General features: G+C 42.3%; 2 protein-coding genes across 15 annotated transcripts in view; one reads left to right on the top strand and one right to left on the bottom strand.

The window, feature by feature from the left end:
- LOC129718155 (tRNA dimethylallyltransferase) overlaps positions 1-6,755 on the top strand; it is a 397,419-nt gene extending 390,664 nt beyond the window's left edge. The window contains exons 5-7 of the mRNA XM_055668610.1: positions 3,458-3,561; positions 3,629-3,890; positions 4,113-6,755. Of these exons, the coding sequence (XP_055524585.1) occupies positions 3,458-3,561; positions 3,629-3,890; positions 4,113-4,418 (672 nt within the window). The 3' untranslated portion in view covers positions 4,419-6,755. The remainder of the gene's footprint in view (positions 1-3,457; positions 3,562-3,628; positions 3,891-4,112) is intronic.
- Positions 6,756-6,917: 162 nt separating this feature from the next.
- The window catches only part of LOC129718154 (sodium-dependent neutral amino acid transporter B(0)AT3), a 29,159-nt gene continuing 11,328 nt past the window's right edge, over positions 6,918-24,748 (bottom strand). For 3 of the 14 annotated variants that reach the window (XM_055668596.1, XM_055668599.1, XM_055668605.1), the window contains exons 2-10: positions 22,627-23,132; positions 21,858-22,138; positions 21,188-21,792; positions 20,886-21,133; positions 20,730-20,834; positions 20,288-20,491; positions 20,074-20,231; positions 19,760-20,023; positions 6,918-19,695 (exon numbers count right to left, since the gene is read on the bottom strand). In XM_055668596.1, coding sequence (XP_055524571.1) covers positions 19,488-19,695; positions 19,760-20,023; positions 20,074-20,231; positions 20,288-20,491; positions 20,730-20,834; positions 20,886-21,133; positions 21,188-21,792; positions 21,858-22,138; positions 22,627-22,719 — 2,166 coding nt within the window. In that variant the 5' untranslated portion in view covers positions 22,720-23,132 and the 3' untranslated portion in view covers positions 6,918-19,487. The remainder of the gene's footprint in view (positions 19,696-19,759; positions 20,024-20,073; positions 20,232-20,287; positions 20,492-20,729; positions 20,835-20,885; positions 21,134-21,187; positions 21,793-21,857; positions 22,139-22,626; positions 23,133-24,748) is intronic. The other 11 variants (XM_055668602.1, XM_055668594.1, XM_055668606.1 and 8 more) reach the window with 5 other exon arrangements.

The following is a 24,748-nucleotide window of genomic DNA, read 5'->3' as shown; positions in this document are numbered from 1 at the left end:
ACCACGGGTTTAAGAGTTACACAGCTGAACCTGAACCATTGCTTTGCGGCCCAGCAGCTACTACATCAAGCAGCCACTTAGTCGTTGTTGGAAATCGCCTTCGTACCGGACCCCTACCATATCCCTTTTCGGAAACGATAACTGAGTTGCGGATAAGTCCTGAAAACGGAGTGTTCTACTGCAGTTGCCATGCTCCGCCACGTTGGTCTACCGGAAGGTTCGTTCAGAGAGTCGACATGTTGTCTATGGAGCTAACGGACTTAACGCCGCTGGTAGGGGTGGGCGACTTCAACGTTTGGGCTGTTGATAGGGAATCCAGAGGGGACCAGAGGGGTCATATCTTGTTGCAGGTTTAGGCAAAGCTCAACCTAGTTCTGGCCAATATTGGGAGGTATTCGACAAGGCAAAGAGACGAGATAGCGATAAAGGCAAGCAAGAAGGCCTGTTTCGATAGGTTATATGCGAGTGCCAATACGAATCCGTGCGGTGACGCCTACAGGATCGTATTGACCAAGACCACAGGTACGCTGGCACCTACAAGGCGATCACCAGCGATGCTGGAGCGTATCATCGACAGACTATTTCCACGCCACGAGCCAAGTCCTTGGCTTCCGGCAATCGAGTCTCACGTCCGACGTTCCAGTATCTCAGACATAGACCAGGGATGGTCGGAGCGACGACAGCCGAGTCGAAGTTGAGGGGGAGCCAACTCTCTAAAGGTGAGCAAAGTACCTGAACCGGATGATATCCCTAACCTGGCAATCAGGCTGTCGATAAGAACGGCCCCAGGGCTGTTCCAGGCAGTCATGCAGAGGTGCCTGGATGACTGTTTCTTTCAGACAGGCGGTTCGGCTTCCGGAAGTGCAGGTCCACGCTGGATACTATCTCCTCCGTCACCAAGATGGTGAAGGTTGCACTCAGGCGCAAGAGAAGGGGAATACGCTATTGCGCAATCGTCACGGTTGACGTGAATAATGCGTTCATAGTTCTCGTGCTTAGGAGCATCCATGAACCGGTTTCGTTGTACAAGTGTGGGCCAGCTAACATTTTACGTGGTGAATTAGAAAGCACCTACAGGCTCAAGTGCCTAAAGGTTTCGAGCGCGTATCGTATAGCGTCATAAGACACAATCTGCATCTTGTCTGGCACGATGCCTTTCAGCGACGCAAAGGGAGCAAATGCCCTGGGCCTTTTGACACGAGGGACCCCCCTAGTTCTGGGGCAGACGTGAAGACAAAAAAGTCACCACTCTTTTTTTTGCTCGTCATCTTCCAGTGAAGAGTTAAAAAATTCCAACTATTTTTTTTAAGGAAAAAGGGCTTCACTGAAATTTTTGCCCCGGGCCCCCAGCGCTTTAATTCGGACCTGGATACAATGGGCATGCGAGGTACCAGAATATCATCCTCGATGGTCAGATGACAGCTAGAATGGTCCAATTCCCTGAAGGGTGGATAAATGCACCGATGTATTCGGTCGGGAGGCGCCATGGAGAAGTGAGCTTCCACCTGACACAGACCCTGTCGGGTCATGGTTGTTTCCGGCAGTATATACATAAGTTCAGACACGCTGGTTCCCCATGTGTCCCGAGTGCGTGGATGCGGAAAAAACTACTGAGCATGTCTTCTCGCTTTTCGCGCGCGTGAAGTAACATGATGACAGTGAGCGAACTGGACTACTCCGGACAATCTAGGCGGAGGATGTGTGAAGACCCAAACAACTGCGAAGCTGCTAGTGCGGCCGCCTCCCGAGTAGTTTCAGAGTTGCAAACATGCGTTAGAAAAAAATGCATAAAGCACGAAAGCCGCTCCCCGAAGCAATACCTAATGATCGTTCCGGGGAGTATTGTGGACTAGAGACTGTTTGGTCTTTCAGGTGTTTGGCAAGTAAATTTCTTCTAAATCTGAAATAAAAAAAAACACGTTTGATGAGGATTTTGTTCGAAGTCTGATGTAACATCTGTGTTCATTTTATTTTTGCTGTTCTCTAGAATTTACTGATTATAGATAAAAAGGCGCAATCCAACGTAAAGTGTTCTAAGGGTTCTGAAGAACCTTTGAGAAAACTGGAACTGGAAACCTAGAGTCAACGAGGAAGGTATAAAGGTGCGTTAAATCCGATTCTGGCATATCTATCTGAAGTAGGGTTAAACACCAGCTATCAAACAACTATAGATCTTACAGCGCCAGTAAACATCCGAATGGGTACTTGAATCAGTATTTGGTGGCCTAGAAGCGTGCTAAGCGTTTGTGAGAGGAAGTTTGACGAAATTCAATGGATGTATTTTAATGGACTACAAAACCTATGTGAATATGGATTTCAAGCAAATCTTTGGTCAAAAACTTTACATTATAACTAGGAGTAGCGATGCACCAGACCAGTATAAGGTTATGTTTGCTGATAAATCTACCCTATCTTAGAGGCATTAGAAGCTATTCGAGCCAACTCATACAACACGAAACTGTCAAACATTGCAAATAATAAACAAAAACAAAAGATGCGTGCACGTTCGAGGTGATGATGATGATATATTTGGCTTACAAGAATTAACGTTTTCCAATGTACCGTAGAGCAAGGTGAGATTGTGCTTGTGGAGGTGAGATTGTGGCACACAAACCCATTGTTTGTCAGCCATCTCATAGCTATTACAAGATCAAACATTCTTGAATAAGTTTCCTCGAATACTTAACCAAGAAAGACTACTCTTCTGACCCGGAAGAGATGGCTGACAAGTCACGGGTTGGATGGCACAACCGGCACAACCCCCACTGGCACAATCTCACCACAGCTGACGGTAACACAAATTTTGTTTATGGGTTGCTGCGTAAATACCTGTACTCAGTGTACTTATCGACGGAGATTATTGGATGGTTATTTTTTTAATGATTTTCTCGATATATTAAAGTGTTTTTAATCATGCTGTTCGGGTAAAAAGAACAATGTGAATTTGCATTTACCAGACCGAAAACAGATGACCGCGAACAAACGGGCCGTGGAATGCGGAATGTCCGTGAAACAAGACAAATAATCATGCGGATAAGGTCGTATGTTATTATTGATTCTACAACAAACGGTGAAAGATGAACCTTTGGTGAATGTATAACTACTCACGTGTTATGATACAATATAGTGCAGCAAAGAGCCTTTTTTTTCTGTTCACAACATTTATTTGAAACGGCACAATACAAAAAAATGTTCAACGGCCAATAAAATCTAGTGTTATAATTTTAAAGGTATCTTAAAAACTAAACGAAAATTTTTTATCCTCGCTGCCACTACGAGCTAACTTTAAATCTAGAATTAAAACTAACATGTTTTTTTAAATCGCTCTGGTTCGTTGTTTAGGGAAGAGCTATATTTCCACTACTAGCAAAGCGATAATTAATTTCTCCGCTCAGATATCAACTGCGTTATTTTAGCCTCGTCAAAGCTTTTTGTTGTTTTTTTTTCTCCCAAATAGGAAACACTCAACGCCCGCTTGGATGCCCGGGTGGATTCGATGGTCGCGCAAGGCTTGCTGGAGGAAATTCGCCGATTTTACGAGCAATACGTGGAGCCCTTCGAGTACGACTACAACCTGCGATGGATCCCATCGCCATCGATAGAATCATAATTTTTTGCATACTTTTAGGGACAACGATTTTCACCGTGGAATTTTGCAAAGTATCGGTTTCAAGGAATTCGCCACCTACCTGAGCCAGTACGGTCGGGACCAGGACCGCCTCATAACGGAGTTCATGCAGTCCACAGGACCGAACCAGCGAACGGATCCACCCGAAGGCTTGGCACTGCTGCATAAATGTTTGGATAACTTAAAGCTGGTGACGCGGCGTTATTCCAAGAAGCAAATTAAGTGGATAAATCATCGATTTCTGTCGAACTCGCAGAGAGAGGTAATAAAATTTTATAGCCGTTCCTCGGGGACTTTCACCGCTGAGGACTGAGTGCCAGCAGGCCAAGTCCTGTCACGTGCAATGGAAATTGATATATTGCGGTAGGGCACAGCCAGCAATAATTAGGCCGATCTAAGTAGTCTATTATTGGAGGGGGAGAGAGAATCTATTTTCACGGTTGTTGGCTATATAATACAGTGTCGTCCTATTCCACCAAATTAGGTTCCACCAATGTACGCCTTGGATACAACCGACGTTAGCCGCTGGGAAGAGTTGGTTTCTTGCCCGGCGCAGGAAATCATCGAAGCAACGCTGGCTGGCCGAAGTCCCACCACGCAACAGCCACTCCCGAAGCAGGCAAACCCGCGGGAGGGCTTGAACGAGGAAACCTCCTTCCACTGCGACATCTGTCGGCGTACTATCGTGGGCGAGTACCAGTGGCGATTGCATATGCGTTCGAACAAGCACAAAAGAAGCCTCCACGGGCATCACAAAAAAGCGGCGGGCCGATTGGATCCGGCCAAGTGAAACATGGACTCACCATGAGTGGGTTCTAATTAGAGCTCTGTTTTTTATTTCGATATAGTTTAAATAGCATTTTCTCATTTTCTACGATTTGAAAATTTTGTATTTTTTCCACATTTTCGTAAGATTAAATAAAAGGAAAATTCCTTTGCGTGACAGTTCTAGGCTATGTCATCATGCTGATATTTTACTCATATTTGACTGTGTTTTCCGATGCTAATTGATTTATTTGTTTTGCTGCTGTCGTAAATTGAGCCCTTCGAAAATATACCCGTCGACGTGAACCGAACACCAAACGCAGTTTTGCTGTTGCTAGTAATAAATATCGTCATTACAAAAGGCATCTGTATATGTGCTATATTCTTCACACTCAGCAAAATTTGAGGAGAAATCCCAAACATTTTTGGAAATTCGTTAACTCCAAACGGAAAGAGAATGGTTTACCCTTGACTATATCTCTCAACGACGTGTGTGCCGTTTCGCCAAATGACAAGTGCAACTTATTTGCAAAACACTTTGCTAGCGTATTAAGTAGCGAAACAGTCACTGCTTAACAAAGAGAACAAGCCTTGAGGGATGTGCCATATTCAGTTTTAAACATGGATATTTTTGATGTGAGCGAGCAGTCAGTGATACGCGCCACTGAGAGTATAAAATCATCTTTTTCGCCTGGACCGGGGATAATTCCTGCAGCTCTGATGAAACAATGCTCCGATATCCTAGCAGCTCCACTAACTTGGCTGTTCAATGCTTCTCTACAACAACAATGCTTTCCCGTTGCTTGGAAGAAATCATCCATGTTTCCAGTCTTTAAAAAAGGAGATAAGTGTAACGTTGCAAACTATAGGGGAATTACTTCCTTGCGCGCAGAATCTAAAGTGTTCGAGACTCTTATTAACAACACACTCTTCGCTGCGTGTCGCAGTTATAATGCAAAGAACAACATGGATTTTTCCGAGGTCGCTCGGTGGAAACCAATCTCGTGAAATTCGTATCGCTTTGTATTGAGAATATTGGCTCTAAATCTCAAGTTGATACAGTGTATACTGACTTAAAAGCCGCGTTTGACACGGTCAATCATTCCATTCTCTTATCCAAGTTAGAGAAACTTGGCTGTACTGTGCGCTTCTGTAAATGGATGGAATCATATCTTGTGCATAGAGAATTGTTTGTACGCATTGGAGACTGTAATTCTGCCATGTTTTCAAATTGTTCAGGAGTACCGCAGGGCAGTAATCTTGGACCACTGTTATTTCCCATCTTTATTAACGATGCGGCACTGCTGCTCAATTCCGGAGGAAAAATGTTTTTTGCTGACGACTTGAAAATATTCTCAGTTGTCAGGTGCCATGAGGACTGCAAGGAGTTGCAAAACTTATTAAACCTGTTCGGTGACTAGTGCTCTCGAAACAGCTTGTTATTGAGTATTGAGAAATGCTATGTTATTAGCTACCATCGTACTAGAAATGCTGTGCCCTACGATTACGAGATGGCTGGTATAAAACTGAAAAGAGTAGAACAAGTGAAAGATCTTGGATGATGAAAGATCTTGTGATACTGGATGAAAAACTCTCGTTCAAACCCCAAATCACTGCTACTATCGACAAAGCAAATCGTCATCTCGGTTTTATTTTTAAAATCGCTCGTGAATTTACAGACCCGCTCTGCTTTAAAACGCTGTACTGTGCACTTGTTCGTTCAACGTTGGAATTCGCCAGTATTGTTTGGTGGCCATATCAAGCAGTTTGGATAAACATACTAGAAAGTGTCCAACGCAAATTCGTTCGGTATGCTTTGCGGATTCTTGCTTGGAATGATCCACTGAACTTGCCTCCGTACGAAGACCGCTGCCGCCTGTTGGGCATAAAAACTCTGGATCAACGCCGTCGAGTGTCACAAACCGTATTTGTCTGCAAGTTGGTAACTGCTGAATTTGATGCTCCTGACCTTTGAGAAGAAATCGGGTTCTATGCACCATCCAGAACGCTACGACCCAGAGCTATGCTACAGGTGGGATTCCAATCAACACAGTACGCTGCAAACTCTCCAATCACATCTATGATTCGCCAAATCAACGAGTTCAGCGGATTGTTCAATTCTAATGAATCTTCATTCGTGTATCGCCGTAGATTACTTACTAATAATTTGTTTTAATCATTCTGATGTATTGTTTTTTTTTAGTTTTTATTATATGTTGTATACTAAAAGATGGTGAGGTTTTTGTGCACATTTGAGGAAGGTCCTTGCAACCACCTCAAGTGAGCTTTTCCTCACCTAGCATTCATGGAGACCGATGTCGGTCTGATGATAAATAAATAAATGATAAATAAATAATTAATAAACAAAAACTATATTCATTCTCGTGCCAAAGCTTTCAACAGTAAGCTTTTAAGCAGTTTGTTTTTTTTCAATGATTCGAATGTTTTCCGAAAAAAATTGTAGTGAGTGTGAATATCAAAATTTTCCATAAAATATAGATAGCGAGAAGGTAAAAAAAACTCATTTTTATCCTTTCATTTTCGACAATGTATGACTTTATTTCCCTTTATGTTGTGTTTTTTTTGTTTCTGTAGTGCTGCAACAAGATTAAAATAGTACAACAACGTAAATCACAATCTTCCGGTATAGTCCACTAACTGTTTCAGTTTCAAGTCACTCTAGCGTTGATGACAGTTGAGACACGACATGATTTTTTCAATGTTTTTGTTCGATGAGATTCTGCTTGCGCTAGGTAATGCTAGGAAAAGGCTAATTATTATTGTATCCTGTACATATAGATTAACTTTGTTATTGTCTTCTTCGGCTCATCGACTACTAAAACAAATGTTTCTTTTATAGTATACTAATTTTCCACATATTTACCACCAGCCTCATTTTGCCTTCACCCGTTGTGGATCGTGCCGACATTTTCCTAAAATTAGTTTCATATTATCTTCGACAGTTTCAGCTTTCAGGATGTAAACCAATCGATCAGATTTGCAAAAAACTAGGTTAAATCTAATCAAAGGGGTAAGGTTTACTTCATATACGTAAAAAGGGAGGCGTGCATAATTATGATAACACTTAGCCATGCTCGGTTACGGTGGACGCTAGTCAACGATAGTCGCGTTTGGAAAGTAATCTTATTAGCACAACCACACACACACACTGACAGACGGGCAGGCCTCGGGATAAGTGGCCCGTCGCTAAACAGTTTAACAAGTTGTCTCCTCATCAACCCTAGCCGGTGCACGTGCTAACGTAAAAATTACAGTAATCAACAACAACATTAGCTTCTATGGCATCACAGAAAGACGGAATCGGTTAATCACTTAACAGGTGTGTTACTTAACAGTATAGGAAACCTACTTCGGAGGGGGACAGAAATTTTAATAACCTGGCGTCAGTTGAAACGTTTTGTGTTTGTGAATGATTTATAGAATTCTCAAAACATTGATATATTGAACTTATTACAGCAGGTGTTTAAACGCTTGCAGCTAATCAACCCCTGCTCGTTTTCTAGGAGTAAAATCGAAACAGCCACGTTAATAGTTAATCCTTACCTGTGTTGGCAATCATATACATCTAATAGTTTTTTTGTTTGATCTGCTTTAAATATACGTATTTTTATATGTATATGTAAATTTATACAGGTATATTGCCTTTAAACAGTCGTCTTTTCATCTCCTCTCTATTTTACTAAGAATGTGTGCGATTTAATGCTGTATAATAATTTCTGTACGTTCGATTATAAATATGATCAGTTTTAAGATTCCCATTGTTTTATTTTTTTTTTTCAAGTTTTTCGTTTGCATCTTTTTCACAGCTACTTGCTCTGACGTTTGAGTGTATTTTTAAACGAAAAACAAAACTGTTTTCTAACTGTTTTCTAACTGTTTTCTAACTGTTAAACACTGTCACTTTATCACGCTCGGTAATCATATTATTGTTCGGCTGTTAATCAAGAGAAACCAATTTCGTGTTCACACTAGTCTTACGTATTACGTACTATGTAAAGGTCTAAAATGTTTGGCTTTGATTCGTTATGGTGGTGTATAGTCTTAGTTCGAGGGATTTTTCCGTTCTTGCATTTTTTTTTCACTGTGCATTCTAGCTGATATGAGATGGGCACTTGTGGGTCCACCTATTGATATAAGGATATTTGGTAGAACATACTCGCACCGGTTTACTTTTAATGTTTACTGGTTGGCAATAGATATAATAGCTTTGTGCTTAACTTTAACTTTTGATTCTGATAGTTCACACTACAATCAACATTTACATCTTAGCATTCAATCTAGTAATAGTTTATGTAACTATGGTATGATTTAGCTGTGCTGCTGCTAGCTTACTAGAATATGCTTGTCAAATATTTCCATTGCCAGTTAAAATATTCAATAAGTTTGGGTATCCAAACGTTGGTTGTGAAACAAACTTCATAACTGATATATAAACAAGCAACCAAACGAATTACGGCGATTGTTCGACAAATTCGTACCAACGCAAAACGTTATTCTTTTTAATTCTTATCCTTCATCTCCCATTTGATCGAAACGGTTCGCTCGCGTTTATTTTCTCGATGAAGATTCGACATGCATTTGAAAAAAAACTTTAGATATTACCAAAATTCGTATGAAAACTACGTTATGAACACTCGTTATTTTGAAAAGGCTTCAAATTAGCGGATTGTATTTATTTTCATAAGATTTATACCAAAGATATGTACTGTACTCTAGATACTGTTCTAGATACTGTTAGAAAACATGATAAAAACTTAAAGATTTCCAAAAACATATTTGAACAGTTTTAATACCTTTTTTTTTTGTAAGCGTAAACCTCTCTACAAATCGAGTTTTAGAGGACGGATATAGTTTTGTGAAGAAATATACATGCAAAAATATTCTTCGGAAAATTATATTTATTCTCAAGAAATATATAACTAAACAAGGCATTCGTATTTTCTGTTGTTGATGCCTGTATAAAATTTGTATACTGTGCTACCGAGTTTTAGGCTTTGTTACTTAAATATATACACAGAGCACAGTGAGGAAAACGGGATTCAAATTACCACTAAATAATAGCCGCTGGGCTGGCAACCTGAAATATAGCATTTCCGACGTAAAAATTTTATTTCATTTCCATAGTCCGCAAGTAAGTGAAACGATTTCTATGTGATTTTCTGGATCTTTAAACATTGAAAATGTCCACGTTTTTTAATATTGAATATTACCAGTGGCTTAGCGACGCTAATCGCTAATGTGCTAACTGGAAAATTTGACTCGATAATCGCTAAACGCTAAACGCTAAACCCATATTAACGGAACTTTCGCTAATCGCTAACTTATTAATACGTGGATTGTCATATGATTATGTTTATTTGATTAATAAAAATCAATTTCTGTTCGTTTGCGATCGCATACCTCGGGAACGGCTTGACAAATTTGCATGATTTTTTGCGTGCGTCGAGTTTACACGCAAAAAAAAGTTGGGAAAATGTACTAAAAAATTGAAAATGATGGAAATTCAAATTCAAAGAAGAGCTTTCACATTCAATTCCAAGGTTACCTTTGATCGTTCGTATAAATCGAAATCACAGTTCTGTACGAAAGTCACTATGCTAGGGTAATCGCTCCTATATTCAACTCAGTACCTATATTCATCGCATCGCGCCTCTTTGATCATTTTATCGTCAAATTTTACCATATTTCAAACGTAAAGCTTTCAATCACTTGATAAAATCGATAAGCAAATAGACTTACTTTCAAAAATTTGTAGAAATTTGACGGTGAGTTGGATAAATGAGAGAAGTAAGATGAAGCTATAGTGCAGCTAGCTGTTGAGATGGATAATGGAGCGGTTACCCTATGTAGCGAATGTTCATACACATCATGATGCAAGTTATTCATGCTCTTCAAAGTTCGTCGTACGTTTTCAACGTGGTTGATTGGTTCTTGCAAATTTCAGAACAATTAAACCAATCACCGTATATTATTCTGAACTCCGACCGCGCAACTAAATATCTCTCTCAGTTCATGACGAGCATCGTGCATCACCATACCTTTATTGCTCTTCATTGCATCAATGAAAAGTAAATTTAATAAGCGATGATACCTACTGATATATCTCACTTTTTGTACTCGTAGGATTTAAAATATCAGATTTCGTTACTAAATAAGATTTTTTAACAATGATTTTGCGATGAAGAAAATGTTTGATTGTGTTATTATACTTCCTTACATCCTTTATAATATATTTCAAACCAAAACTGAATATATTCAAAAGCTCATTAAAACCAAATGTTGGAAGCCAAAATGATTTATATAAACTCCAATGATCTTTTAAAAATTCGGCGTTTTTGCACTTTCAAGTTTAATATTTAAAGTTGTAAATATTTAAAGTTGTAAACCAACTCAATGAATTTTTATAAAATTTTATTGCAAGAATTTTTTACAAAAATAAGTTTTTGTTATTATTGTTCAACCGTTATAGCAATAATGGAAGCTGAATCGAGTCCTTTTATTTTAATATCTCTGTTAAAAATCGTTTTGCCGTTGGCCCTCACCTTCATTGTTGCTAACAAAATAACGAAAAAAAAAATGAAACCATCTCTATTTAGTCCACCGGTAATTTGTTCGTGGGTTTGTTAATTTTTGGTCAAAATATCAGCGGGATTCGTAACTACAACAAAGGAAACCCCAAATCACGTAAATTTAGGGTGAACAGAGGCAAAATAGACCCTGCGCGGGAAGAAACCGTCACCAATGGATTAATTGACCTATTTTACATAGGAAATACCATAATCTAGGTGGTCAGCCAAGCTCCTTCCTCTGTGCAGCGTTTAAATCTAGTTTATTCCTATAGAACACGTCATTTTAAATGGTGCTTAACTGTAGAAAATTCGGAAGTAGATCGATCGTCTCCAGTTCAAGACTCCGCAATCTTCGGGTGGCTGATTCCACACTTGAAGAGAGTGTATGATCGCCTCATGGAAAACGAGCTGACAAACGAAGTGACGAAAACTCGGTTGCTGAGCAACGAGTCGAAGCCTTTGCACAGGGTACATAGCAATGATAAAAAAAAACCGCCGCATTCGCTGGAGACCAACGTAAGCAGCAAAAAAACACTTAGTTTAACTGGGAATACCATGCCTGTTTTTTAGGAGGGCAGCTTGCCTGAGCCTTTGTTTTTCATGTTAGGGGCGGCTCAAGCAGCGTCTAACCGAGAGCGGATGGCTGAATTATGAAATACGGTGTCTCGCCAGCTACAGCCAAGACAGCAGCCTCGTCGAGAGACTAGGCATCCGCAGCTCTAGTAAGGCAGCATGCCAAAAAATCAAAAAAAAAATCGACCAATCAAGAATTGAATACGAACTGGAACTATCGGCATCGACCTAGGCGACGAAATAAGTACGACGATTGGAAGCTCGGTACATAGAACTGAATTTCGCTGAACGATCAGTGACAGGTTGTGTTTGCTGAGAATGAAAGGCCGGTTCTACAACTACACTATTGTCAAAGTGCATTGCCCTCACGAAGGAAGACCCGATGTAGATAAAGAAGCATTCTATGCACCGCTGGAGAAACTCGACGATAGTTGCTCGCGTAGAGACATCATGATCGTCATCGGGGACATGAACGCTCAAATGGGTAAGGAAGACATATACAGCCTGCACACCGTGGCGAACGACAACGGCTAGCAATGCGTCAACTTCGCAGTTTCTCGAGGACTGACAGTCCAAGGTACCTTCTTTCCCTGAAAGCACATCCCCAAAACCATCTGACCAACGTACAGCAAACCAAATTGACCATGTTCTCATTGACGGCTGGGTCTTCTCAGGCATTACAAACGTACGCACCAATCGCGGTGCGGATATTGGCTCGGACTACTACCTAGTTGCGATATCTTTGCTCTTAAAACTATTGACTGTATAAGTTTAGTAAAGCGGGCAATGTATGTAGCTTCGCGGGAATGCGAAGATGAACGGAAATAGAAGGTGTGACTAGACTTAGAAAAAATTTCCCTCGTCCAGACGGGACTCGAACCCGCAATCTCCGTTGTCTCCGGCAAGGTGTTTTGACCAATTAAACTACTGGGTAAGGTTAACTCTTCCTAAGACCTATGTCGAATCACTCTCTACTATTGTGTTCCCGCATCTCAGCACGCCGCGATGAAACTGCACACACTGCCCTGTGGAAGTTTATTTCTGTAACTGAGAGAGTGGTCTCTTTACGCACACTATGTATAATTACTTATTATAAACTTAAAATGTAAGTCAATAGACAAAAAATGAAATTAGTTCGTAAAGTAAAATTAGCACAACGGAGCTCTTCCGTGATACGCCTTCCATGGGAGTTGGCCACCAACTGACGTGCCTCATCGCTTGCGTCGCTGTAGATATAATAGTGTACGTAAAGAGACCACTCTCTCAGTTACAGAAATAAACTTCCACAGGGCAGCGTGTGCAGTTTCATCGCGGCGTGCTGAGATGCGGGAACACAATAGTAGAGGGTGATTCGACATTGGTCTTAGGAAGAGTTAACCTTACCCAGTAGTTTAATTGGCCAAAACACCTTGCCGGAGACAACGGAGATTGCGGGTTCGAGTCCCGTCTGGACGAGGGAAATTTTTTCTAAGTCTAGTCACACCTTCTATTCCCGTTCATCTTCGCATTCCCGCGAAACTACATACATTGCCCGCTTTACTAAACTTAAAATGTAAGTCAATATGACAAAAAATGAAATTAGTTCGTAAAGTAAATATTGACTGTATACCACGTGCGACATCGTCGAACCCCGCGGCTCAACATCAATCAGCTTCGGGACTCAAAGGCTGCGGAGGAATACGCGTAACAGCTCGAAGCGGTACTACCCACGTCTCGAAGACGGCTGGTGCAGCATTCGCACAGTTATCGGAAAGACCGTGACGGCGATTAGGAGTGGAAGCACCGAATGGCTGAAAGAACTGGTATGATGGGAAGTGCGAGAAGGCGGTGGAAGACAAAACCTGGGCGGTTTACCTGGGCAGGTCAACGAGAGAGAACAAGGCCAATTATAAACGGGCACGGAACGACATGACCACGATTCTCAGACGAAAGAAGCGCGAGCAGGAGGACCATGAACATGAGGAGCTGAAGCAGCTGTACCGTGCCAGTGCCACAATACGACATGTGCAACGACGCGGATAAGAACCTTCACACCGATGTCAACTAGCTGGTCGACGGGGACGGGACACGAGGCATATGGACGCTAGGCATATGGATGTTAGGCATAGTATGCTAGGCATACAGACGCGAGGCATATTGGATGTGAGGCATAATGGATACGAGGCATACTGCCACAAGGAATAACGGACGCAAGGCCGAATGGACGCGAGGCCGAATTCGATGTTGTACGATCGCATGAGATTCAATTATGTAGTTCAGGTGTGAATATATTCCTAAAGAGTTTAACCGTTATGTACTCGGCAGGATACCCGGGTACCTTTTCAGACTTTAATGTTTTAAAAAACAAGGATAACCTCAATCCAGTCACCTGAAACTTGGGGAATGCTCCTAACTAGTGGAAATAAACCATATCCCATCATCAGACTGTTTATAGCAGCAGAGGGGGGGGGGGGGGGTTCGAAGGGGAAGGCTTCGGTTTTTTTACCCCATAAGTACTCGGTAGGGTACCCGGGTACCCACAAAATGAAATGCTTCCTACTTTTTCATTTCTTGTCCGATTTTCGATCTTGGTCTGTCAAAAGATTGAAAAATCTGTCTACTCTTAGAATCCGAGACCGACATGAGCCAGTGACTACATCTGGTTCCTGTAAATCCGGATCTTCGAGAGCATGTTCCGGTGAGACAAATTAGTACAATTGTCGAAAAAAACGACCAACATTGGTATCGAAAATCATGAAACCACTCCAGGAGTTGATTTTCATTCATTTTGATAAGTCCATTTGATAAGTTGTCCGAAATGGCCATTTCGCAGCAGATTCCCGATTTTGAACATGGTCCTGAAAATCCGGATTTACGAAAACTATATGGGGACCAATGGCTCTTTAGGTCCCTTATAATAAAAAAAGACAAATTTTCCAATCTTTTGACTGGTCGAGATCGAAAATAGGTCAAGAATTGAAAAAGTAAGAAGCATTTCATTTTGGTGGGTACCCGGGTACCCTGCCGAGTACTTACGTGTGTTAAAATTGCCGAGTACATAACGGTTAAGTTGGGCATAATACTTTTCTTGAAATCATGCGGCGAAGACGCATAATCGAGGGCAAGGAAACGAGGCGGCACTAAGCCGCCGTGGTTTTCGCAGTCAAAGCCGGCCGCCGATCTGCCGTCGGAAGCGGCGGCCTCTCGCACTCAAACAACTGATCTATTGGTGTGCTAGGTCTACTCAAACAGAGTTTCTTTCCCTTAGTTAATTCCGAACGAGCGTTAGCGAGTAAGGACAGCATTCGCTCGAGCAGCGAGTCGGCCGAAGGCCGCGAGTGTATTGCTTTCCAAATGACACTTTGAAGCGAAATACATGCTGTTAAAAGAAGGCTATGATAATGATGACGATAATAACGTATTCCGCATCACTTCCCCTTGGTCTTGCGCCCATTCGGCCTCGCGTCCATTCGGCCTCGCGTCCATTCGGCCTTGCGTCCATTCGGCCTCTCGTCCATTCGGCCTTGCGTCCATTCGGCCTTAGGTCCATTCGGCCTCGGGTCCATTTGGCCTCGGGTCCATTTGGCCTCGGGTCCATTTGGCCTCGGGTCCATTCGGCCTCGCGTCCATATGCCACGTGTCCGTATGCCTGCCGTCCATTATGCCTAGCGTACTATGCCTCGCGCCCGTATGCCTCGCGTCTGTATGCTTAACGGGGTGTCATCGTGGTCGACAGGTATGAAGAGTACTTCGATGAACACTTGGATGACGAAACAGTTAACAGGAGCGGAGCAGGAACTGACCTAGGAGCACCAGCAGTAGATGACCGAGTACTAGCCACCGATGTTCATGCAGTTCTTTGTGAGCATGGAGAGAGGTGCTGGCTAGAGCGCTGCAATGGATCATTTCAAATGTTTGGGAGAAGGAAAAACTGACTGACGAGTGGATGGAGGGAGTCGTCTGCCCCATCTTCAAAAGGGCGACAAACTGGAGCGCCGCAACTACCGCAGTATCTCGCTAATAAATGCCGCCTACAAAATACTCTCACAGATCCTGTTCCGTCGTATATCACCTTTAACCAGGAGTTTCTTGGGCCAGTACTAAGTTTGCTTCAAGGAGGCCCGTGCCATCACGAACCAGATCTTCTCAATGCAACAGATCTTGCACAAAAGTTGCGAATACAACGTACCCACACATCACATTTTCATCGATTTCATGGCGGCCTATGATTAAGTCGATCGAGAACAGCTATGGCAGATCATGCACGACAACGGATTTCCCGATAAATTGACTCGACTGATCTAGGGCACCATGGCGCAAGTGATGTGCTACGTGCGCGTTTCGGCGATACTCTCGAGCCCCTTTGAATCGCGTAGAGGATCAAGACAGAGAGTTACGAGAACAAAAGAACTTTAGTTGATCCATATCGAGACCTGATGGGCAGCACTATGTGTTTGATGTTATGTGTCCGCCCTGATCTGTACTACCAGTGAGTTACATGTGAAGGTTCCAACAAACAACATTGGAGCGCAGTTGTATTCGAAGCAATCTGGTTGGCCGAAATTCTAGAGGAATTCAATTGCAAGACACGAGCAGATCTGGTACCGGGCTAGCCAACAATATATCGACTTCAAGCACTACTTTATCGAGGACCATATTGCTGCCGGGACCATTAACCCTCTAGTGCCCAATGCCGCCATTTGGCGGGCTCCAGTCAACCCTCTAAAAAGCTTCAATAAATACGTAAAAAGTGTTTATTCATAATGATTTTACAGAAACCCGTCTAGAAATTAACTTGGGCACTAGAGGGTTAAGTAGGCACACTTTGTCACGAAGACGATGGAAGTTACACGGTTCCTGAGGAACAAAACTGGAGTCAGCAATTGAAAGGTGCTATGGATCTAGCAAACAGTAATCCTTAGTAAGCTCCATCACAGTGATCAAAGTTTATGGAGCATCACTTTCCCTTATTCAACCCGTCCACCTTATGAGGCATACAATAAACCTCTTCAACTTCGGTTAATGTCTGAATCAATGCATGAATTGCGCAAAACTGTGTCTTCGTCTTTTTTTTGGCCGAAATGTAGTTACGTAGGAAGATGATGGATATAAAGATTGGTCTTTGAAAGTAAGATTCTTATCAAAATTTAGCTTTAAGTATTCAACTTGATAAGACCAATTAGCACCGTCCATCCTTACAATTATAGGTGGGTTTGAGAAATTAGCTTTTGGCATATGAGCAAAAATAATTGCTGTGTTTGATGCATTAGGTCAGCGGTTCTCAACCTGGAATACGCGTACCACTGGGGGTACTCGAAAGCCTTCAGGGGGTACGCAAAAGAAAAATCAGTAATGACAGACAAAACAATTTTTCTTCATAATACTTCATTTGTTGTTCAATCTTGTTCTTAAAACATGACTGTAGCAATCAAACAACCATAGTTCAATTTGAAACCTTAATTAGACTACCACAACATGATCTACCACTACTCTCTCCTACGCTGCGAGAACATTCCAAGCCAAGGAGTACAATTGATTTGGAAAATATCGCCAAGCGGTACGCGGACCAAAAAAGGTAGAGAACTGCTGCATTAGGTGCATTCCATTTCTGCAAGTTTGATGAAAATATATTTAGACTTTTTTTCAGCCGACTGCACATGACAGGAAGGCTTTTTCCATTTACGAAAATGCTTGTACCGTCTCAGAATGAATACTTCCCACATTCTGAATATAAATCAGCAAGATCACAAGTAAAAACATCATTTAAGATTAGGCCCAACATAGTTCCTTGAGGTACATCAGCTCTATCAAATTTACCATTTGAATAGAAAATCTGAAGAGTGCGGTCAGTGATACTTTGTATCATTTGTGTGATGTGAAGAGAGAAACGGAAAGCGGATATTTCAGCTATTAAACCTTTATGCCAAGCACTGCCAAATGCCTTTTCGATGTCTAGACGAACAGCCTTCAGATTTATTAGTTACTCTAAGTAACTGATGATTAGTTGAAAACCCTTGGCGAAATTCAGACTTCCGTTTCCAAAAATTGATTTCTTTCTCAAAAAGTTTGTTTATAGATGAGAGTACCTAAACTAATTGGCCAATAACTTGATGCTTAAGCTAGATTCTTTTCATGTATTATTATTGGAGTGACTTAAACATTTTTAACTTTGCAACTTTTTTTAAAAGCATCTGTTGAAAATTCTCACCAACAAATTTAAAGAGCTTTCTTCTAGTTACTGTACACCACAGCGAACAATAACATTAAGGATTGTTGTTTGTAGTCCATCTTCTTAGGAGTGGGACTACCCAAATCACAACTGGCAGACTCTTCTACACCAAACACAAAAGGCTGTTTCAATTTGAAGTATTATCCACGGACACACTAGCTACAGGAGATGTTGGTGACACCTGAACAGTATTGAAAGACTTTTAATTACTTTCATGAATAGTATTGACTACAGTTTGTTTTGGTTGTACTCATTACTTTTAACCTGCTGAAAGCGCGGAAAATTTCCAAAACATCTTGGTAAATTTCCAATACATCTTGGTAGACTAAGAATAAGCCTCGAGCTTTTGGTAAAATAAGACCGTACTGCAAGACAGTTTGAGGCGTACTGATTTATTAGAATACTTATCATAAATAATAAAGAAGTTGAAGTAAATCACGAAACTATATTATCTCGAGATTACATAGTTTCGTGATTGGACACGTTGTGCGAAATTAGAGCGAATCTAGGTTTGAAATGAAAGTGTTTCAGCTATGACACCGACAATTAAATTGTTGTTTAACTTGTTGAATGGCACCCAGTCAACGAGTATCTTAGCGATTTCCATATCTCTAGTCTTTCTTAATCTCGTATCACTTGTTATATGTTAGTCACTGATACCATCACATGCACCAATACCATGTGATGCCATTCTTCTTACATCTTGTATTGCACATGCACGATTTGCAGACGGTAGTGAAATTTGTGCTGTAATTCCTACTTCCTATGACTGTTATTTGCAGCCATAAGACCACATTTCATGTGCATTCTTCTTTTAATACTAGTCGAACGTACCCTGTGTGACTCGGGATGAAAGTGTTCTAAAGTTAGAATCACTTTCATTTGGCCATTTTGAAATCCAATACACAATGGTCCAGAAACCGAGTGCAGAGGGAAATTTTGATCTAGATTTCGATAGCAATATTCTAGAGAAAAACTTTCTTCTACGAAGTTGTTACATATGATTATTTCCATGTTATTAAAAATTAGGTAACCAAAATTTTCGATGAAATCAGATGCCTAACTTTTTTTATCTTTGTTCATTGAGGAAAAAGTTGATCCGCATTGTTGCAGCAACTTTGAACCAAAAGTTTTTTTCTATGTTTGAATAAAAAAAAAGATTTATATTGAAAAAAAAACACTATTTTGCTCTAACATTTAATTGTAAGAAAGGTTTGAAACTTTCAAAGAGACACATGGTTCAAATAGGTTTAAAATGTTTCTAAATTGTGACAAAAAAGGGGTGAACATTTAAAAAAATGGCAAAAAGTGAGCCATGCAGGTTAAAAATCTCCTATAAATGACCCAAAAGTGAGTCTAACTTAGTTAAAATATTCGAAAATATTGTACTAACTATTAAAAGAAGTTTATCTGCGAAATTTTACCATAACGCTGCATTTTTTGGAACAGCGGAGAATATTTGACGAGCATTTTCCGTAAGATCATTGCATTATTCTAATCTCTTTACTTGATAGTCTCTAAATAATTTGAATGTGCTCCATTCCGAACTTCGCTAAACCGCGACCTGCGGGTGCAATGAACTTGTCTATCTAATATATTGTCTCTCTCGGACTACAATAGTCGTCGTGTTTTGCAATGGTGCTTGATCCACCATTCAAGTGTATAGGACCTGGATTTCACTTATTGTCTAATGGACTACTCACACGGCCAAGTTCCCGTCTGCTTACTCCTCTTCATCCTCTTCCAAAGGCTTCTCGCGTGGTCCGTGATACGTGGGACAGCATAAGCCTTCCGAACCGTCCGGTCGTATACAGAATAGCGATACTTCGATATCAGTTGGTTCGTGAGGAACAATACCATGTACATCCCGCAGTTCTGCCGTCGGGAACCAGGCCGGTTCCGAGTCTTCTATTATGTTGATGCCGCATAACCTAAAACCAGGTGTTTTTTCAGGCGTTTTGCTTCAACGGCAGCAAATTTTATGATATAACTCACCGACAGATGGCGACACCGGGAATCCACAAAATTGACACCATAATCAGTAGGATCGCGACCACGATGCACCAGTGAGGCCACTCGAGACGATCGGTGTTGCCGGTCAGTTCATTCCAGCCTGGATAGCTGCTACCTTCCGAGGCCAGCTCCACGAAGGAGGCTACCAGAATGGTCAACATCGCAATCGGGGATAAATACTTCCAACACAACAGCCAGTAGAGACCCGGCCGGGAACCAGTCATTAGTTCAATGTCGTCAGCGAATCTACAATGAGTTTTACTCAGTTGAAAATGGTTCAAAAGCCATATACTAACCTTTTCAGTCCGTAGATGTAGCTGACGCCAACGCATTCGCAGAATGCAATAATTAGCAGAGTGTAATTACCGGCAAAACTGTCCATAAGCTGGAAGATGTAGCTGCCTGCTCCATTAGCGAAGCACATCGATAGAACACAGCAGGAGAAGCACAACCCCTGTGGATTATATAAGCGTTAACAATCGTGTTTTGTTTCCACAATGTTTTCGTTACCCCGGTAATAACTTCCTTCGGTAGATTCGGAAATAGTTTCATGTCCACTAGCGAGGTCGTGACTCCCTCCAGCGTGCCGAACTGAGAGTCAATTCCAAGCGTGAACAGCATCAGAAAGAAGAGGACCGCCCAGAATTGGGCTGCAGGAAACTGATTGATGGCTTCGGTGAAAATTATGAACGCTAAACCAGTTCCAGAGGCACTCTGTAAAAATAGGTAGTCAAATGTCTCACTGAGTTTTGAAGTCTTTGTTTGGAATATGTACAACTAGAAGGAAAACTACAATTTTTTCTCGTTCTAACTACTTCTACTACGAGCGAACAAATGGAATATAGAATAGATTGACCGCAGAAGGGTCGGCCAGCAAGTAACACATACACATGTTCACAATTAACACTGAACATTACAACGGCTACAACATGGAGGTAGATGGTTCGTTTACGTTTTCGAGTTCCTTCTGCAGGTCACAAACCGGCAGATTAAAAGTTTTGTTCGCCGCCAGAAGTGCGGTTCGTTCCTCCATGCAAGAGTCAAATATCGAAGTTGCCTGAAATGAAGGAAGTGTTATAGGGACTATTATTTGAATCCAGAAACTTACCTTAAACCCGATGACCGAAAACACGACCACGCCAGCAAACATGGAAGTACTGCAGTTGGTGAAGGACACCACCAGTGCGTCTCGATAACAGTTATTGTTGGCTGGATTGTACGAGCTGAACGCAATTAGTCCACCGAAAGCGAGCCCCAGCGAAAAAAAGATTTGCGTTCCGGCTTCCAGCCACACCACCGGCTCGAGGATCGATTCCCAACGGGGGGTGAATAGGTGCAGCACTCCGTCCGAGGCTCCTGAAAAAATAGAGTTGAATTATTTACTAACCACTGTGAGCTCGATAAGAATACCCTTCAGAGTGATTCCTCGGAAGAAGAATATGATCAACACCGCGTACGGGAAGATTGCCGTCACGTAGACGATCTTGCTCGATTCGGTTATACCTTGGACCATACACATGTACACCAAAAACCAAGCTGTAATCAACGCAATGGCCACATTGTAATTCACCTCCTCCGGTTCGTTAACGCTTGGCGATGCCATCAGTGTTTCCCGATACCAGTAATACTTGGTGGGAGACGAAACCACGCACTCGGGCTCTATGTCGTACGTGAAGTTCTTGTAAAACCGCTTGGGACATTCGGCCCACGGAAGTGGCGATTCGAAGCTATGCAGCAGATAAATTAAACACCACGCGATGATCGTATTGTAGTACAGCGCCACAATGTAGCTCACGAAGGCGGACGAGATTCCGATTCCGCCCAGATAGGCGGACACTTCATGCCAAACTCCGATGGCACCTTTTCTGAGACGCTGTCCGATCGCCAGCTCCAGGTAAAAGATGGGAATACCTTGCAGCAGCAACATTACAAAGTACGGAACGAGAAAAGCTCCTCCTCCGTTTTTCTGTGCCAGATAGGGGAATCTCCAAACATTTCCCAAACCAACCGCGTATCTGTAAAAATAATATAAAATATTTTAAAACCTGTTTGAATTTGTCGATTAAAAATGATTACGCACCCGATGGTTGCCAGCAGAAAGGTCCACTTGCTGTCCCAACTTTCCCGTTCATCATCCTGTCGCTCCGGAACCACACTCTCTTCAACGACCTGATCGATAACGGAAGTTTGGGTAGACAGCTTCCCAATCGGTCCTGTTGCGGTGGGTGGCGCTGAACTCGGTCCCAAGTCCAGAATCCTACCCATCGGTGGATCAATGTCGGCCACAAAGGCCTGATTAGTCGCCCCGTATACCACATTGCGGTTTCCATTCTCTGCCCGGACTAGTCGACTTCGCAGTTCCTATGAGAAAGAGGGATGCGAAGAAAGGAATGAAAACAAACACAGTTTTAATTCTAAGCACATCGTAACAAACAATTTATTTCGTATGAGTCACAGGAAAGGAACTAAAAATGCTAGGTCTTGGATGTGCAATTTCCACTCGCTCCAGGGGACGTAACACGAATCGTCCAACCACTTGAGACGAAGTTACGGGCAACTTTTCCGGCCATGCCGGGGAGTAGTTTTTCAAGTTGTCTCTACGATGCTTTCCGTAACCGGTCTTTTCTTGCAGTTCGGTCGTTTTTCTGCGAATTTCATCCTGTAAGGAGTAAATTTCTTTCCAACAGCAGGAATTCAGTGCGGCCTTGCGGGTTGCTTCCATACGCTCTCGGTGCCAGCGATCTTGCTGAACAAATGAGGGCAATGGCATCCTGTTACATTGACACTTAACCAGTGGTTGTTATCCAAGACCTAGCCTACTTGAGAGCGAAAAACAGACGGAAACTTACCCTCAGCTCAAGCTCATCCAAGCTTCGAACCGTCGCCTGCTGGATCAGATCCCGGGAGCTTTGTCTGCGAAATAAATGCGCCGTGTTGGCCATTATGGGCACACCGAATTCTGTGTGTGTGTGTGTCGATTCTACGCCGACGGATGCGGGACAGTTCCAAAACTTCAACGCTTGATCACTACGAACCGTTCACGGACTACGTGTTCTCGCATGCACGTATGGGGACAAGGTGCACTGAATGCAACACAAATGCTGCGAAATCCTAACACGGTTTCTACGGTGAGCGTTGGTGGTGCTAATGGTGCAAATATGTGTGTTGCATTGCCTTAAGAAGGTGGTTCTTGTTAGTGCCGGTGCAGAGTGTGCTTGTGCTAAACTGTGCGTCGAGCCTTGCTTAGAACATCAAATCGTACATTGTGCTAAATTGAAAGTTTTGTGCGGTAGTGTCAATCTCTGATACTAATAGTGCTTGTAAGTAGGTTGATAGATAGTAAGTTTACTAGAAACTGATATATTTCATGAGTTAAAGGAACAATTTGAGTACAGAAAAAAAACAAACAATACGAAAATGTTGTTAAAAGTAAAGAAAATTGCAATCGATTTTGGGTTCAAATTAGTACCTAACCGTTACTTTTTGCTTTTAAACTAACATTGCTTTACGATTTTGGATCGATCTACTCTATTTTTGGTGTAACTGGTCAAATGCCAGTGTTTCGGAGATGTTCTGGCAGCAGAGCCAACATTATGCGCGTCTGAATTATCTGCCTTATTAATGTTTACATTTGCAGTGTTTGTTCGCAGATTTTCTTGCAGCGTCAAAGTCGAAGCTACAACGTGGGGATTAAAATGGCGACTATCTTTAGTATGACACAGCGGTTATTGAGGATCCCACCGGCCAGGTTCAAGCTATGAAGGGGAATTTCCAGTACCAGTTCAGAAAGCGATCCAGAGAACGTCCGAGGCCGTCATCAAGACCATAAGAGGGGCGCAAGTGCTTATCATCAACATGCTGGAACTGTAGTGCGATGAACTTTCCGAACCACTACAGTTTTAAAAGTCACAAGTGCACTAACTGCAAGCAACTTGGTCACGAGGAGGGCCGGTATGCCAGTGCAAAGCGACCATCGAAGCCATCACCATCGGTTAGTAGCGTCGAGTGCAAGCATAGTTATGCGTGAGTCAAAATGAATAGCATCCTCGTACGACTACAGTTTGATACAGTGTCGGATATAACCATTGTGTTCGGGTAAGTGTTGGACCGTATCGGACAACCAACAGGTGTTACAACGACTCAAACTGCCGGATCTTATGTGTCAATTCGTGAGCAATCCTCAGAATCTCGTCGGCATCGATCTCATCGAAAAGTTCCAGCTCTGGTCATTACCGATGGTCGATGGACAACTTTTGCAACTTCGTAGGTGATACTAGCATTGGTAAAGCATGTCTGCAGAAGGCGTATCCGAAAATGTCCACTGACGCTGGGGCTATGCTTCAAAACCTAAGAACAACTTTTGCTGAAAGAGTCGTGCAAGCCCATTTTTCGTCCGGTTTCGTACGCTATTCTGCCGACAGTCGACAAAGAACTCGTCCGACAAGAGTGTCTGCAGATCATTCCACGAGTTGAATATTCCTAATGGGCAGCTCCAATAGTCGTGGTGCCTGAGACGAGTGGTAACATTTGACTCTGTGGGATTATTCAACCGGTTTGAATAACCGGCTCCAGTCACAATCAGTATCCACACCCGCAGTAGCAAGACATCATCTCAATGCTTTCCATTTGCACTGTGTTTAGTCAGATCGCCTGTATCAATACAGGCTGCTCCGGGCGCATTCCAGATCTGCCGTGTACCACAGGTTACCTCGACGACATGGTTGTGGGTGGCAAGGATGCCGCCAAACATCAGCGCAATCTACATCAGTGCTTCAGCGGCTCGTAGAATTCGGATTCACAATTCAGCTGGATAAATGTTCGTCCAGCCAGCAGGTTTTCAACAAATTCAATGAAATCCTGTCGTCGGAGCTTCTTCTAGTGCACTATGATCCAAGATAAGTATTAGTCGTCTCGGCGGACGCCTCCTCCATCGGTATTGAGGCAACAATCGGCCACAAGTACCTAGATGGC

Source organism: Wyeomyia smithii, chromosome 1, assembly GCF_029784165.1.
Source record: "Wyeomyia smithii strain HCP4-BCI-WySm-NY-G18 chromosome 1, ASM2978416v1, whole genome shotgun sequence".
Classification (NCBI taxonomy): Eukaryota; Metazoa; Arthropoda; class Insecta; order Diptera; family Culicidae; genus Wyeomyia; species Wyeomyia smithii.
This window is presented reverse-complemented; position numbering and strand designations above follow the sequence as displayed.